General features: G+C 38.2%; 1 protein-coding gene across 1 annotated transcript in view; it reads left to right on the top strand.

Moving 5' to 3' along the window:
• syngap1b (synaptic Ras GTPase activating protein 1b) overlaps positions 1–15,522 on the top strand; it is a 184,827-nt gene that overhangs the window by 124,737 nt on the left and 44,568 nt on the right. Inside the window, 2 exon segments of the mRNA XM_077214697.1 lie at positions 10,446–10,540; positions 15,230–15,351. Coding sequence (XP_077070812.1) covers positions 10,446–10,540; positions 15,230–15,351 — 217 coding nt within the window.

The following is a 15,522-nucleotide window of genomic DNA, read 5'->3' as shown; positions in this document are numbered from 1 at the left end:
TCAAATCCCATCTCTCCCCCACCCCCCTGTCCAGCTCAGCCCCTCTTCTCTCCTCTCGCCTCCTCGAGTGAGTGAGAGCGCAGTAAAGAAAAGGACAACCGCAGGAAAGGATGCGTCGCCTTGCTGCTGATATTCCTGCGTGTGTGACTGGAAACAAGCAAACATATTCCGGAATACAGCAAGCCTTTCCTCATGAAAAGGATTTCCGATGTAATTTTGGATTTGCTTTTGGAAGTCCTCATGCAAATGACCAATCCGTCTGAATCTTCACCATCTGAGCTTTGATTCGTCGCTAAATGCATCGGTTTTGTGCAAGAATAAACGTCTGAACTTCGTGCGCTTGGAGGATTTACACATCAGTGTCACTGGCACGGAGCTGCGGAGAAGTCTGGCTCCGTCACACACACACATACACGCACACACACAAGTTTGCATCAGATGCCAGTGCTTTACTGTCTATGGAAGTGTAAGCTTAGAATAAAGGCCTTAGTCATGTGCACGCATGCTCTGAAAAGTTCTCGCTTAGAGCGTTTTAAACGTTGATAGCTCGATTGCAACGCTAAACGACGCCTATAATTATAGCTAAAGTAAAACATGAGAGAGTTTCGCTGCAGATCTGGTGTTGGTAACCGCAGTAAAGGCAGAAGGGAAACGGCTCGTCGGTTCAGGGTCGTGCGTGAAGGCGCCGGTGAGCGTCTCCGGAACACGGAGCTCTCTATCTGGCACTCTTCTGAGGAACAGCCGCTGTCAGGGCTGGAGAGAGTGACTGAGACGAGGTGGAGGAATGAGACACAACAATTCTAACAGTTAAATAGAGTCCTTTTATAGAGTTCAAATTCTTGATTGTAAATATTGACATTTTTAATAATTTACTACATAACAACTCTTAGGTAAATAGATATCAAAATAGAAGTCGTAAATATAGTATAAGTGAAATACATGTATTAAACTATTATATTTAGCTTACGTTTGATTGCAATAATTCAAGTTAATGCATAATAGTCTGTTTTTAGTTAGGATTTACATTTAAAGAGAAGTATTATGGCAGTGTTGAACTTCACAAGTGAACATGACATGCAGAGATGTTCATTGATGCATATAGGATTACTTGGGGAAAGCAAGAATGGAAGTTTTTCTGGATTTATTTAATGGTCAAAAAGTCGCTGATGCCAGATTTGAGAGAAGAGTGCATATAGACACATGATTACAACCAAACATGGTGTGGGAATCCACCCTTCTGTTGACCTTTAGAGGAACACTTGACCTGCTAAGGGAAAGTAATCGTTCTCAAGTGAAGCAGAAACAAGTGACTTAAAAGAAACCAAGACTGGAATATGATTGAAGAAGGACAGTTTGGACAATTTGTCTTTCTTGGTGGCTTGAGATTACTTCTGGATCCTGGACGGGAATAATTAAGGAGGAATAAGGGATTGTACCGCCCCCTTACAGTTGCATTTCTGCTGTAGGTAGGAATAATATGCATATTACAGTCATTTGATTTAGTATCTAAACTGGTTCTCTCATTTTGTGGAAAACTAGGAAAACACAAGGTCACATCATTTAACTGGTCTTTTGAATGAATTTAAACATGCATGCCGTGACTAAAGTTCTTTAAAAAGCTGACTTTATTTAAATGTGATTGTTTTGTTTTTTTCCCAAAAATTGGAATTCAAAATGGAATTCAAAAATACTGCATAGATCTAGTCATTTGATTGATGCATATCTACTATATTTCAGTGTAAGGGAGGGCTTTTGGGATTGGGACAATGTCTAAATACATAAGCTTCACTTTCCGATTTTAATATAATCTTAAAAATATATTTCTAGTCTGTGGAACTTTTTGGAAGGTTGTTTCGTGATGCTTTTGTGAAAAGAGTGTTAAAAACAGCCTCAGGGGAAAAATCCTTGAAAATGACAATAGAAGAAAGCATCGCACAGAAGTCCTTTGGTAATTTGTCTCCAGGAATTGCAGGCATCACTTTCTTTCTTTTTTTTTCTTTTGCAGCTTCACTAAAAAAAAAAAAAAATCTTAATTTTTTTTTTTAATAAAGCTAAAGTATGTGATTTCTGTGCCACTATAGAGACTCCAAACAAATTGGACAAAGAATGACAGTCAAACAGGTTTCCCAAAGACTCCCATTCGTCAAACACACAGATAACCCCGCCCCAAACTCACACCATTGGTTGAGCCAGTGTTATTGTTTCACTCTGGCTCATTTAGCCCCCTCCTGGTAGATTCTGTAACTACACCATCTCTATTGACGGCTGTTCAAAGGTTGCTAATAGAACTTGTGGTAACACTTTATTTTACAGTGGCCTTGTTACATACACATGTACTTACTATAGTAATAACAGTAAATTATGCATAATTACATGCAACTAAACCAAACCCTAACCCTAATTTGTTAGTAATACATGTTCTTACTTAATTTCTATCACTCAGTACAATAATGTATAATTTACACTGTAACAAGAGCACCTTAAAATAAAGTGTAACCAAATTAGTTATGTGACATTTACAGCTCAGACCTACTTTTAATTGTCTGCATATTGAGCTGGGATAAGAGACAGATTACAAACTTCACCTTTAAGAACAATACTTAATAAGGCTACATTTAAAATAATATTGTTTTCATTTCTTCTTTGTATTATTCAAGCCCCATACACCATTACAAATCCAGTTTAGGTGCAAAAATCGATCCACTTGCAACCCCACGCATATCAGTCAAAAGCTGAGCATAATTTTTTTTCATTAGTTTCACTTTTTATCATGTTTGCTCCCCCTCCTCTCTCTCTCTCTCTCTCTCTCTCTCTCTCTCTCTCTCTCTCTCTCTCTCTCTCTCTCTCTCTCTCTCTCTCTCTCTCTCTCTCTCTCTCTCTCTCTCTCTCTCTCTCTCTCTCTCTCTCTCTCTCTCTCTCTCTTCCATTCTGTCTCTCTCAAAGGGACTGAAGCTTGAAGCTTTTTCCACCCACACACTTCAGCTCCGGCTTTCAGCTTGACATCAGATTTACATTGAGAATAAAAAGTGCACACACACCCACACACCCACACATACTTGTACACACCTATGTTGGAAGTCCAGCTTTTCTCCCCTTCCATCATTATTGTGTGATAGAAAATATCTCCTTTTATCCTCAAGTTGCAGAACGCAGGCTTATTTTAGCGATCATTGTGTTTGATAACAGACGGTGCCCGTTTGAACTTCATTGAAAAGCAACTTGCCATTTCTCGTCCGTCCGACAGCCTTGTTCATACATGTTCACATGAGTCTGTGTTCCATCACTTCAGTGTTTCATCATGTTAGTCAAATGTAAGGTACTAGAAAATGTTGCCATGGCAACCAAATAAAGAGCCTGGATTTGGATCAAAAAGGACAGAGGGAGAAATTGAAATAAATGGATGTATCGAGCCCGCTTTACTTTGGCTTTCAGTTTGGCATAATTAAAAGGAATAGTGACCTCTGGCCTGCGATCAGGTTCAGCATATTCAGTTCTGTGGTTCTTGAAGGGCATTTTTAAGAGTGAACATTTATATTGTGTTTTTAATGCTCTCTCAATCTCAGACACATTAAAATGATTAACAGTTTATTTTTGTACCATATGACGATTCATATTAAAAACTGGAAATTGATTTGCAATTAACAGTCGCATTGGATTGATTGTTTTATATCCTTTCAGAACATTCCTGTGATGATACCATACTATACCATAGTACTGAATGACTACTATATTCATATACAGTACCATTCAGAAGTTTAGGGACACTAAGATTTATTGCAAGGATGCATTCAATTGATCGAAAGGGACAATGTACAAAGACATGTACAAGTGTTTCAAAAGGTTTATATTTGAAATTGATGCTGTTCTTTTGGTTAACTTTTTATTTATCAAAGGATACTGAAAAAACTTTTCAACATTGATAAGAAATTTCTGAAGATTTCTGAAGGATCATTTGACACTGAAGACTGGAGTAATTATGCTGAAAATTCACCTTTGTTTTCACCAAGTTTTCATAATAACAGCTAATTAAGGGCGGTCTATACACTAGAAGTTAGTCAAAGTAACGTTATTATATTTTGTATTTTAGTATAACACAAATGTTGTATTGAAAATCAGCATTAAGGACTAGTATTATTTCAAATATAACTGGCAACACAACTCCGTTTTTTACGAATAGAGATGAAAATCATAGGAAATTCAGATTCTGATTGCCTTCAGATTCTTGATTTTTTGTTTCCTTAATAGGCCTAGTTGTTTTAGAATCTTGTAATTTTGTGTAAGGAAGAATGGACAATGTTTGACAAGTAATATTTCATTCACTATCCTCAAAAGAATGTTACATTTTTAGATATTTCTTTTAATAGAACAATATCAGAACAAAGTTATACAAATTCATCAAATGATTGGGCTTGTTGTCATCATGGAAAAGCACATCTCTATTACATGCTGATAATTTCCATTGATCTCTTCATCTGAAAATAAGCTTTCTTGATTAAATCCATCAAAACGCCTAATCCATGCAGTGTGCTTCTAAAAGTTGTTTAAATAAACTTTCAGAAATATATATCTGTGTCTGTGTGTGCTTATACACTACTGTTAAAAATTTCTGGGTGCTTATAAGATTTTTTTTGTAAGAAGTTAATACTTTCATTTGGCAAAGTGAAGACATTTATAATGTTACAAAAGATTTCAATTTCAAATAAATCCTCTTCTTTTTAAGTTTCTATTAATCAAAGAATCCCCCCAAAAAATGTATCACAGTTTCCACAAAATATTAAGCACACAACTGTTTTCAAAATGTTTCTTGAGCAGCAAATCAGCATATTAGAAAGATCATGTGACACTGAAGACTGGAGTATTGATGCTGAAAATTCAGCTTTGCATCACAGAAATAAATTATATTTTAAAATATATTCAAATAGAAAAGTTATTTTAAATGGTATTAATATGTCACATTCTTACTGTTTTTACTGTATTTTTGACTAAAAAAAATGCAGCCTTGGTGAGCATAAGAGACTTCATTCTGATTTGTTATGTTCTGTTGAGTTCAGAAATGATCTCATATCCTTATCTTGAACAAGAATCACACTCGAAAGCTGATCGGTTATTCACCGTAACAGAAAAGAAGATTCTAGCTGATTGTCATGACAACGGCTCTTATGTTTCTATTTTTGTTTATGGTTTTCTTTCCCCATTTGGCATACAAAAAACTGTTAGTGGAGCCAAAAGTCATGAAAATGATTCAGTTCCAGTATTTTTGTAAAAAAAAAAAAAAAAAAGGACACAAATAGCAGATTCTGAATAAGAACCAGTTTAAGATTGCAAAACATATTCAAGAGACTGTATGACCAAGAACTGAGGCCTCAGATTAATCTATACGTAAAATATACTTCACTTCAATGGACATATTACATAATAAGAACTGTAAAATCAGCTGAGTTGAGGCTGTGCACCAGGAGAGGGATCAGGAGGAGCGATTTGGAGATTTGAGTTCTGACGTTCAGGATCGCATAGAGACCGAAAAAACTGATGAGATTGAAAGTGCAGAGAATTGAATGGATGTGAGAGGTGAGGGGAAGGAAAATGCTCTCATAAAAAAGAGAGAGGCAGAGAGATGGATAAATACACTGTTTGATTTATGTAAAAGAGTTGCGTGGGTGCAAGGCGAGAGAACTGTATGGCTGTGATAGTGTGTGTGTGAGCTGTGAGCTTCAGAGATTGAGAGAGAGAGACAGATTGCATTGGCTGGAGAGACAGTGGGTATTTACACTGAGATTTATGGGAGGGTTATCACAGCATCGAGCAGGAGAGACTGATGGTTTGATGGTTGAGCACTGCTTCTTTCAGTCTTTTCTCCTTCCAGCACCTCTACGTTCATTAAGCCGCCCATTCATTTGTTTCTGTTGGTCTTATTTTAATGACTTCACATTCCTGAGCAATAGTCGTGTCTACAGCTCCGCCAATGACTGCGCTTCTGTATCCGGTACTTACTCAAGGACGCCAGTCAATAAGCACTTTGTTTGCAAGTGCCTGTCTCTTGTGCCTGCAGTTAGACTGTTTTATTTCTCATTGTTTTGCCATTTTCTTTACTCCGCTTCGGTCCAAAATTAACTTTTACCATGTCTGCCAATAGCAGTTGAATTGAGAAAATTTACTGGCCAAAAATATTGCATCAAAGTGTATTGCACATTATTTGTATTATATTTATTTTAGTTTGAAAGAAATCAATACTTTTATTCAGCAAGGATGCATTAAAATTGATCAAAAGTGACAGACATGTATAATGTTACAAAATAATTACATTTCAAATAAATTACATTTTAAAATGGTCAAATAGAAAACAGTTAGTTTAAATTGTAATAGAGTTTTGCTGTTTTTACTATATTTTCGATCAAATAAATGAATAAATATAATGTATTCTGGGGTAGGCAAGGTCGCGAAGGATCCATCTGTTTTATCCTTCTTTACCTGTGAAACAAAGGACTCATTTCAAGAACACATTTGATGGACCTTTGAATTGGGACAGCCTATGTTACACCGCTGTGACACAATCAGCCTTAACTGCAGCACTCATTCACGCACACACACACACAAGACAAGAGAGTCACTGTGGCACCAAGTATCACAATACTTATTTACTTGATATTTTAATGGTTTTATTTTGATCAATCTACACTGATATGATGACGATACTTGTTAAAATTACTGAACACCACAATATGGAACACAACATTGTTTTTCACAACGTAAATTTAAACATAAAAATAGGAAGTCCAAAACTGACTCAAATGTAACATACCAAAATGGCTGAAGACAACTATAACAGAAATAAATCAATCACAATTATGAAAATTTGACATTAACCTACACCACACCACACCACAGCCTCACCCACATTACCACCCCACCACCCCCACCCACATTACCACCCCACCACAGCCTCACCCAAATTACCACCCCACCACAGCCCCACCCACATTACCACCCCACCACAGCCTCACCCACATTACCACCCCACCACAGCCTCACCCACATTACCACCCCACCACAGCCTCACCCACATTACCACCCCACCACAGCCTCACCCACATTACCACCCCACCACAGCCTCACCCACATTACCACCCCACCACAGCCTCACCCACATTACCACCCCACCACAGCCTCACCCACATTACCACCCCACCACAGCCTCACCCACATTACCACCCCACCACAGCCTCACCCACATTACCACCCCTCCACAGCCTCACCCTTATTACCACCCCTCCACAGCCCCACACACATTACCACCCCACCACAGCCTCACCCACATTACCACCCCACCACAGCCTCACCCACATTACCACCCCACCACAGCCCCACACACATTACCACCCCACCACAGCCCCACACACATTACCACCCCACCACAGCCCCACACACATTACCACCCCACCACAGCCTCACCCACATTACCATCCCACCACAGCCTCACCCACATTACCACCCCACCACAGCCCAACACACATTACCACCCCACCACAGCCTCACCCACATTACCACCCCACCACAGCCTCACCCACATTACCACCCCACCACAGCCTCACCCACATTACCACCCCACCACAGCCTCACCCACATTACCACCCCTCCACAGCCCCACACACATTACCACCCCACCACAGCCTCACCCACATTACCACCCCACCACAGCCCCACACACATTACCACCCCACCACATCCCCACACACATTACCACCACACTACAGCCCCACACACATTACCACCCCACCACAGCCTCACCCACATTACCACCCCACCACAGCCTCACCCACATTACCACCCCACCACAGCCTCACCCACATTACCACCCCACCACAGCCTCACCCACATTACCACCCCACCACAGCCTCACCCACATTACCACCCCACCACAGCCTCACCCACATTACCACCCCACCACAGCCCCACACACATTACCACCCCATCACAGCCTCACCCACATTACCACCCCACCACATCCCCACACACATTACCACCACACCACAGCCCCACACACATTACCACCACACCACAGCCCCACACACATTACCACCCCTCCCCTTTGAAGGACTTTGTCTGCATGCTTTAACCCACGTAGATGCACTCAAGTCAGAACCGTGACGGAGAACATACCGTCGGGAAGCGTGTTTGTGAAGGCTGGCCAGGGGGTGATATTACGTTTTGATTTCATGAATGATGAGAATCAGTATATTTGATGAGAATGATTTGATTTGTATCTATTTATTTATTAATTTATCTGAGACCGGAACGCAGTTCCAGACTGTTCCGGGCCACTTTATCCCCTGACTGCATCCATATTCTCCTTCTTCACTTCCTCCTCTTTTTTCAGCTCACATAAAAACCACCAAAGTGCGATTCATCTTGCTCTATTTGTTTACTACTAGAGCATGCTGATGACTTTTTATTCTTCTATATTAACTTGCGTCGTAGCCTACGATTCAATAGTGTCATCATCGTACAGTCTGTATACAGTACATCGTATCCAAGTTTATTAGATCCATGTTGTACATTGTGATCTTATAGAATTCCCAAAATCACACAGTCTGTAGCAGGCATTAGGATAGCCGATATAGATCAGCCCTGATACCGATCCATGAGATCCTTTTTAGCTATTTTCCTTGCATATTTCTTGGCCACAGATCAATGGCTTTTTTCTAAATTGAAACTCATACTGTAAGTGATTTGGAATAGTACAGTGCATAACAATTCTGTACATAGCACATATAAATAATCAATAAATATTCTTAAATGGATTGCATTATATTAATTAATAATCATATTTGTTTGTAATTAAATGGTTTATAGTTATTGACATTTCTTTTGCTTGGACCATTTTAAATGGAATTATTCTTGTTGAAATGCATTATGGGATTGCCTTCACCACAACAGCTAAAAGAAGGTATCTTACCTTTTGGAACAGCCCATGCATTGGGAATGCTGCATACATTGGCAGTCCACTTGGTTTTGGGACAGAGCCATATAGTGTCACTCGCAGCATCATATACGAGATGAGCCAGACTCCATTCCTCAGTGAAATGCAACCTGGCACAAGAATGTAAAGAAAAACCACAATGATTTTATTGCATAAATTGTTGTTTTGGTGGTTTAATGTGATGAACATTATAAGTAGATATAAATATGTCTTTCCATGATACATTTTTTTCACTAAAAGTTGTGTGATTCAAGACAGATGTCACTGACTAAATTGTGATCTAATGTGCATTAGGTTTCAAACCCGCAAGTAACAGCCAATTTTCACTTGCATTTGGCAATTTTTTCTTAATTATTTTTTTTAAGTAAAGAACATCTGGTTTCACTGTTGATGTGAAGGTGGTCTTAGATTTTATACTGATACCTACTGGCATATAGATATAGCATCTTCGATTACCAATGCATTTGTAAAATAATACCCTATTCACAAGTATATTTATGACGCATGATTTATTGAATGTATACCTGAAAGTATATAGAAAATACTGTCAACATGATGAACATCCTTATATAAAATAAAACAACTTTTGGAAAATGTTTGACAAAAATATGATTTCTTTTAGCTTGATTTAGATTTCTTTTCTTTTATTTCTTTTATTTTTTGGGAGAAAAAATAATTATTGATTTATATTTAAATAATAATTTATTTATATTCAGTAAAATTAATTAATTTTCATTATTGGGTGATTGATATATATATATATATATATTTCTATTTCTATTTACCATTATTTTTATTCTAGTTGTAGTAATTTTAGTATTTCAAATTAAACTTTTTTTTTATTGCAGGCAGTTGGCAAGCGAAAATTTTCATTTTCATTTCAGCTCTTTTACGTTTTTTTTTTTTCTTTTTATTTTTGGTAAAAAGTTGACTAAGGGTCACACACTAGCAGACTTTCATGTCGTTCCGAACACAACAAACTCACACAGAAACGTGTGCCACTTTGCTAGGAGACGCGTGACAAATCAAAACAATATGTAATCTAAAATCGGCTCAAAATATCAAACATATTTGACGACTGGATGGAATCATTGTCTGAAGCTTAAAAATCTGAGTCTGTGCCCTTCATATTCTACGCGATTTTCTGTCGCTCCAACTGATATATCCTGCAGACTGGCGCATACTTTTGGCAACTAGCATATGATATTACATTCCAGACTGCAAATCAGGACAAAAATCTGTGCAAAAGTCATGTAGTGTATTCCAGCCTTTTGTTACATTAGCCTAATTATTATCATATGTTAAATGGTCATAATTATTTCATAAATATTACTTAGTACCATAAAATTCCCCCAAAATATGTAGTATTAAATAAAAAATATTATTGAACAAAAATATATTACCTTTATTTCACCGGGAAAAAAAGAAGCTAGGTTTGTTCTCACACTTTTATCACTCTCTCTTTCAGAAAACGCTCGGCTCCGGCGGAAGAGCATCGCCACCGGGAAGCAGCCAAGCATGGAGATCCCACCCACTGCCCCCCCACAACCCTTCCGACAATCCGTGAGTACCCCACCGTTCCGTCCCAGATCCCTCTCTCCCTCCCTATCCCTCTCGCTCCCGTTCGCCCCTCTGCCCCTGTCGCCCTCTCTCTCCCCGTCTCTCTCACACAAGAGAGTGAGCACCCCTCCGCTCCCTCGTTCCCTCCCTCTCTCCCCGACCGTCTCTCTGACTCTCCCTCCCTCAGTCCCGCTCTCTCACTGGGCTGCTGGTGAGTGGAAGGTTGTAGGTTCTAATCCAGAGACTGGACCCAGTTTGGCGGCACAACCCTCTCTTGAGGTACGTTATCTAACAGCTGAGCTGTCTCTGACACAGCTTCTGCTGTGGGTTCGAGCGGCCGGCGTGCGGTTTGGATGTGTTAGACAAACAGTTAGTCACGCAGGAAGTAATCATGTTAATCTGTTCTTTAGCCAATGATTGAGTCATTATGTCTGAGTTTATCAGATATAACACACAACTTCTTTGCAATTAAACGTTTTTCTCTGTTTAATAATAGGCTGAAAGTGATGACTTTTGTTTAGTGTCCTGGTTAAATTCAAATGCGCAGGGATTTGAGCAGCATGGCAAATACTTAAAATTGAAAAAAATGTACAACTGAAACTACATTGTTACTCTTTGCGACAAAGTAGTGTTTAAATTTTTGTCCCTCTGGTGCTCTTCGGTCACTTTTCCTTGATTGTTTTTGTTCACAAAGCAAATGCCACAAAAGTCACATACCAAGTGTCATACCATTCTGATTTATTTATTTTTTGTCAAAAGTAATCTAAAAACACGAGAAGGTCAACCCTACCTTTTCACTACTTTCTCGCAAAGAGTAACAATATTGTATTGTATTTTAACAGAATCTGTAGTTACAGTGGTACAGAAAAAAAAATGTTTCCATTTTTTTTTTTACAAATGTTTTACTTCATTGGAATGCTATGACACTTAGTGACTTTTGTGGCACTTGCTACTGTATCTAAAAAAATTAACAACATTATTTGAAAAGGTTAAATGGTCATAATTATTTCATAAATATTACTTAGTACCATACAATTCCCTCAATTATTGACTTATTGTTGAACAAAAATATATTACATTTATTTTACCTGGAAAGAAAAGTTACATTTGAGGTGTTCGGGCACATTTGACTGGGAGGAGAATGAGTGTGTCCACTAAATGTGGAGCACCAGAGGGTTAAAAATAAAGCTTTCAAAAGAGGGTTTTCACAGCGATGCCACAGAAAATAAACAGTTCTTCAAAGAACATTTAAACAATCTAAAGAACTACTACTATAAAGAACCTTTTGTGCTATGGAAATGTTCCATGGATGTTAGAAGTCCTCCATGGAACCATCAATGGTAATTTATTCTTAAGAGTGTGAGCAAGACGAATTTTGTTTAGTGTCCCGGTTTAATGAAATGAAAATGTACCATTGTAACTGCAGATTTTGCCAAATCTGCCAAAAATGCCATACAGTAATACTGTACAAGCATAACAAATTTTTATGGGATCTCACTTGGTTTTAATGATTCTGGTGGCAAACTAAGTTACCCTAGTTTTATTGTACTAAGAACTATGGGCCAGATTTACTAACAGCTTACGCCAGTGCAAATCCTCTTTTGGCGTTAAAAACTACTGTAATTATTGATTAAATACACACAGTGAAAAATTAGCGTTGAACAGGTGTGAACACAGTAATTTTTAGGGCAGCTGACCTTGTTGCATATGCATTTGTAAGAGTTTCCTTTCAGGCACAAAATTTATGGGAGGAGATTATGTGAATGATTCATGTAAGGGGATTTAGTTGGGCTGAGCCTGGTCAGTACCTGGATGAGAGACCTCCTGGGAAAAAATAGGTATCTGTTGGAAGAGGTGTTAGTGAGGCCCGTAGGGGGTCTGTGTGGGTCCTAACGCCCCAGTATAATGATGGGGACACTATACTCTCAAAAAGCACCGTCGGATGAGATGTTAAACCGAGGTCCTGACTCTCTGGTCATAAAAAAATCCCAGGATTTCCTTCGAAAAAGAGTAGTGGTTTAACCTCGGCATCCTGGCCAAATTTGCCCATTGGCTTCTGTCCATCATCATTGCCTTCTAATCATCCTCATATACACTGATTGGCTTCATCACTCTGTGTCCTCTCCACCAATAAGCTGGTGTTTCAAATGTAACAAATTGTTATTATTAGTAAGGTTTGGTCTAGTCAATTTACTGGTTTAGTTAGTTTAGTAAATCTGAGTTAATCTGTTCTGAGTGGTTGTTAATGCATTGGAATGAGGTGAATTTTCTTGGTGGCTTCTAACAAACGTCAGACCAGAAGATATTAATTTCCAGTATATTGGACCTCTGTGGAGTTCTGATAATTTTTTAATGCAGAATTTTCGGATCTGATTTAAATCCGTTTTTGCGCCTATACCGTACATGACTGCCAGACTAAATGTGATGTTTTCTAATCAAAACTATGAAAAAGAGTGTGAAAATTACCAATATTTATTTTTCTTTATACACAATTTCTCTAAAATGGGCAGTTTTGAATAATTATGTCTGAAATAATCATTTTACAATTATTATTAATTATTACACATTATTTACGTGGATGAGTTTGAGAAAATGCACTATGACTATCTTTCAGATATACTAACAGTGATTTGTTTTGTGTATACATTCATTATTCATTCATTATACCATTGTGAAAAAGTGGAGGGTCACTGCTGCTTCTGAACCAATCTGAAAATTCTGACCGCCTTCCACAAGGGGGACAAAATGCAACAATCGTACTCGAATACTAGATAGTGGGAAGGCGGTTTCATTGAAAGTTACAAAAAAAATGCCCCAGATAATTAAAATAAAGGGGCCGTAAATGCTCCTTGTTCTATAATTGATTTTGTTAGAGTATTTGACATAATTAATGGCTGTGTTTTTGTATGGTTCGAAAAATAGAAGTAATCTATAGAAAAGCACCTACAAATCACTGTTAAAGATACAGGAAGCAATTTCTGAGAAATGCTGTCGAAAGTGGATTGGACCGAGCTCTACAACACACTTGTAGCCAATCAGCAGTAGGAAGTGTATCCACTCATGATGGGGGAGGAGAGAGAGTAAGCCAATCAGCAGTAGGAAGTGTATCCACTCATGGTGGGGGAGGACAGAGAGTAAGCCAATCGGCAGTAGGGGGCATGTCTACTCATAAGGTGATCATGGGGGAGGAGAGAGAGTGAGCCAATCAGCAGTAGGGGGTGTGTCCACTCATGATGTTATCATGGGGGAGAAGAGGGAGCAAGAGGGAGATTTAAAGAAAGAGTGTAGAAAGAGAGATGATTGAGAGACATCGCAAAAGAGAAAAGGTCAGAAGAATATTACTGGAAAAAGAAGGGTTTTGATCATGGATGCCAAGGTTGCGTTGTTTCTGCTCCATACATGAGTTACATTGGTTTTGCTGTTTCACAGAACCAAGATATACTGTTGCTGTAATGTTAGCTATAGTAACAGGGCAGCTTTGAGTGTCATTGTTTGTCTAGAGCTGGTGTGGTGCTGCTGGTGACTAACAACAAATTCTTGCTTATATATACTCTTGTGTACTGTGTGTTAATTTTCTAGTATTTCTAGTTGCAATATGGTTGCTTACTGGTTGTGAGGTAGCAAAGTTTCAGGTATACAGGTTTTAGGCTTTGGATCTGTGTAAATGAAATGCCACAATCTAAATGGAAGGTTTTCAAAATGTAAAAAAGCTTTCTTTGTAAGTATAAACTTAGTTTTTAGTAGTAGATAGTAGATAGTAGAAGTAGATAGCCCATGAAACAAATGTCGAATAAATGTTTTAGTTGGTTGAGCAGTTTGGGCTGAATTAATTACATAAGTTTAATACTGAGGGTTTGTAGTGCATAATAAACCACTAAACTGAATGTCTGAGGAATATCAATACACTGCTGCCTTACACTGTAATTATCACTGAGCAAATGAGCTTTCACAGCTTCATCTGCTGTGTCTAAACATTCTTCTGTTGATGAGTTGTGTTTTCAGGTTGTATCTAAGATTGTACGTCTTATGAACGCATTACGTACAGTGAGATTTGACATGATTTTACTCTGTTGTGGCGTGAACCTCTTGTCTGCTGTTCCCAGTCTGTTCTTACTGTAGGCGTCAGGAAATATTTATGAAGCAATACTTCCCACTATTGGTTGACTGTGGATAGTGCAACATTGCCAGAGTGTTTTGCCACGAGCAAGGGAATATCATTTCAGTCAGTTGCACCACAATTTTACATCTGCTCATCTAATTAATGTTAGAATTATTTATATTATTAATTAAAAAATCGTTTAATGTTTATATATAAACAACTAAATTTGTGTCCTTTTAATATAATAACAAATATAATATATATATATTTTTAAATATTATAATATTTTATATTATTAACAATAAAACAATAAATAATTGTTTTGTTGATATATATCATTATTATTAATATTAATTGTTTTTTATTATTATACATGTAAAGTATAATGCCTGCACACTGAGTGTTTTATATGGTTAGAAGTTTTTTGTAGCCCTCATAAGGTTTTAAAAAATGCATGCCCTTACAAATCATGAGAGCAAATATTGCCTATTATTAAGTTTTCAAGTGTCAGACTATGCAATCCAAATGATCAATTCCTTGGGTTTGTTGTCTGTTGTCATGCATATTAATTCTGAGTCTTTTCTTTTTCTCAGAGTTTCCTCAGTAGAAGACTGAAGGGGTCCATTAAACGGGCCAAGAGTCAGCCCAAACTGGACCGAACCAGCAGCTTCCGCCACATGATCCTCCCTCGTTTCCGCAGCGCCGACCAGGACCGGTACCGTCCAAACTCTTCCTCCCATAAACGCATGCTGAAACAGTGCTGTGTCATGATATTCCAGTGAATAAGTATTGTACAGTCATAATGGAATGGAACACCCTGTGTTCTTTTCTTTTCATTCTGTGAAACAACAACACTTTTCCAATGGTTTGGTGGTGAATTGTACTG

Source organism: Siphateles boraxobius, unplaced genomic scaffold, assembly GCF_051911475.1.
Source record: "Siphateles boraxobius isolate OS27281-9 unplaced genomic scaffold, OSU_SipBor_1 68, whole genome shotgun sequence".
NCBI classification, from domain to species: Eukaryota; Metazoa; Chordata; class Actinopteri; order Cypriniformes; family Leuciscidae; genus Siphateles; species Siphateles boraxobius.
This window is presented reverse-complemented; position numbering and strand designations above follow the sequence as displayed.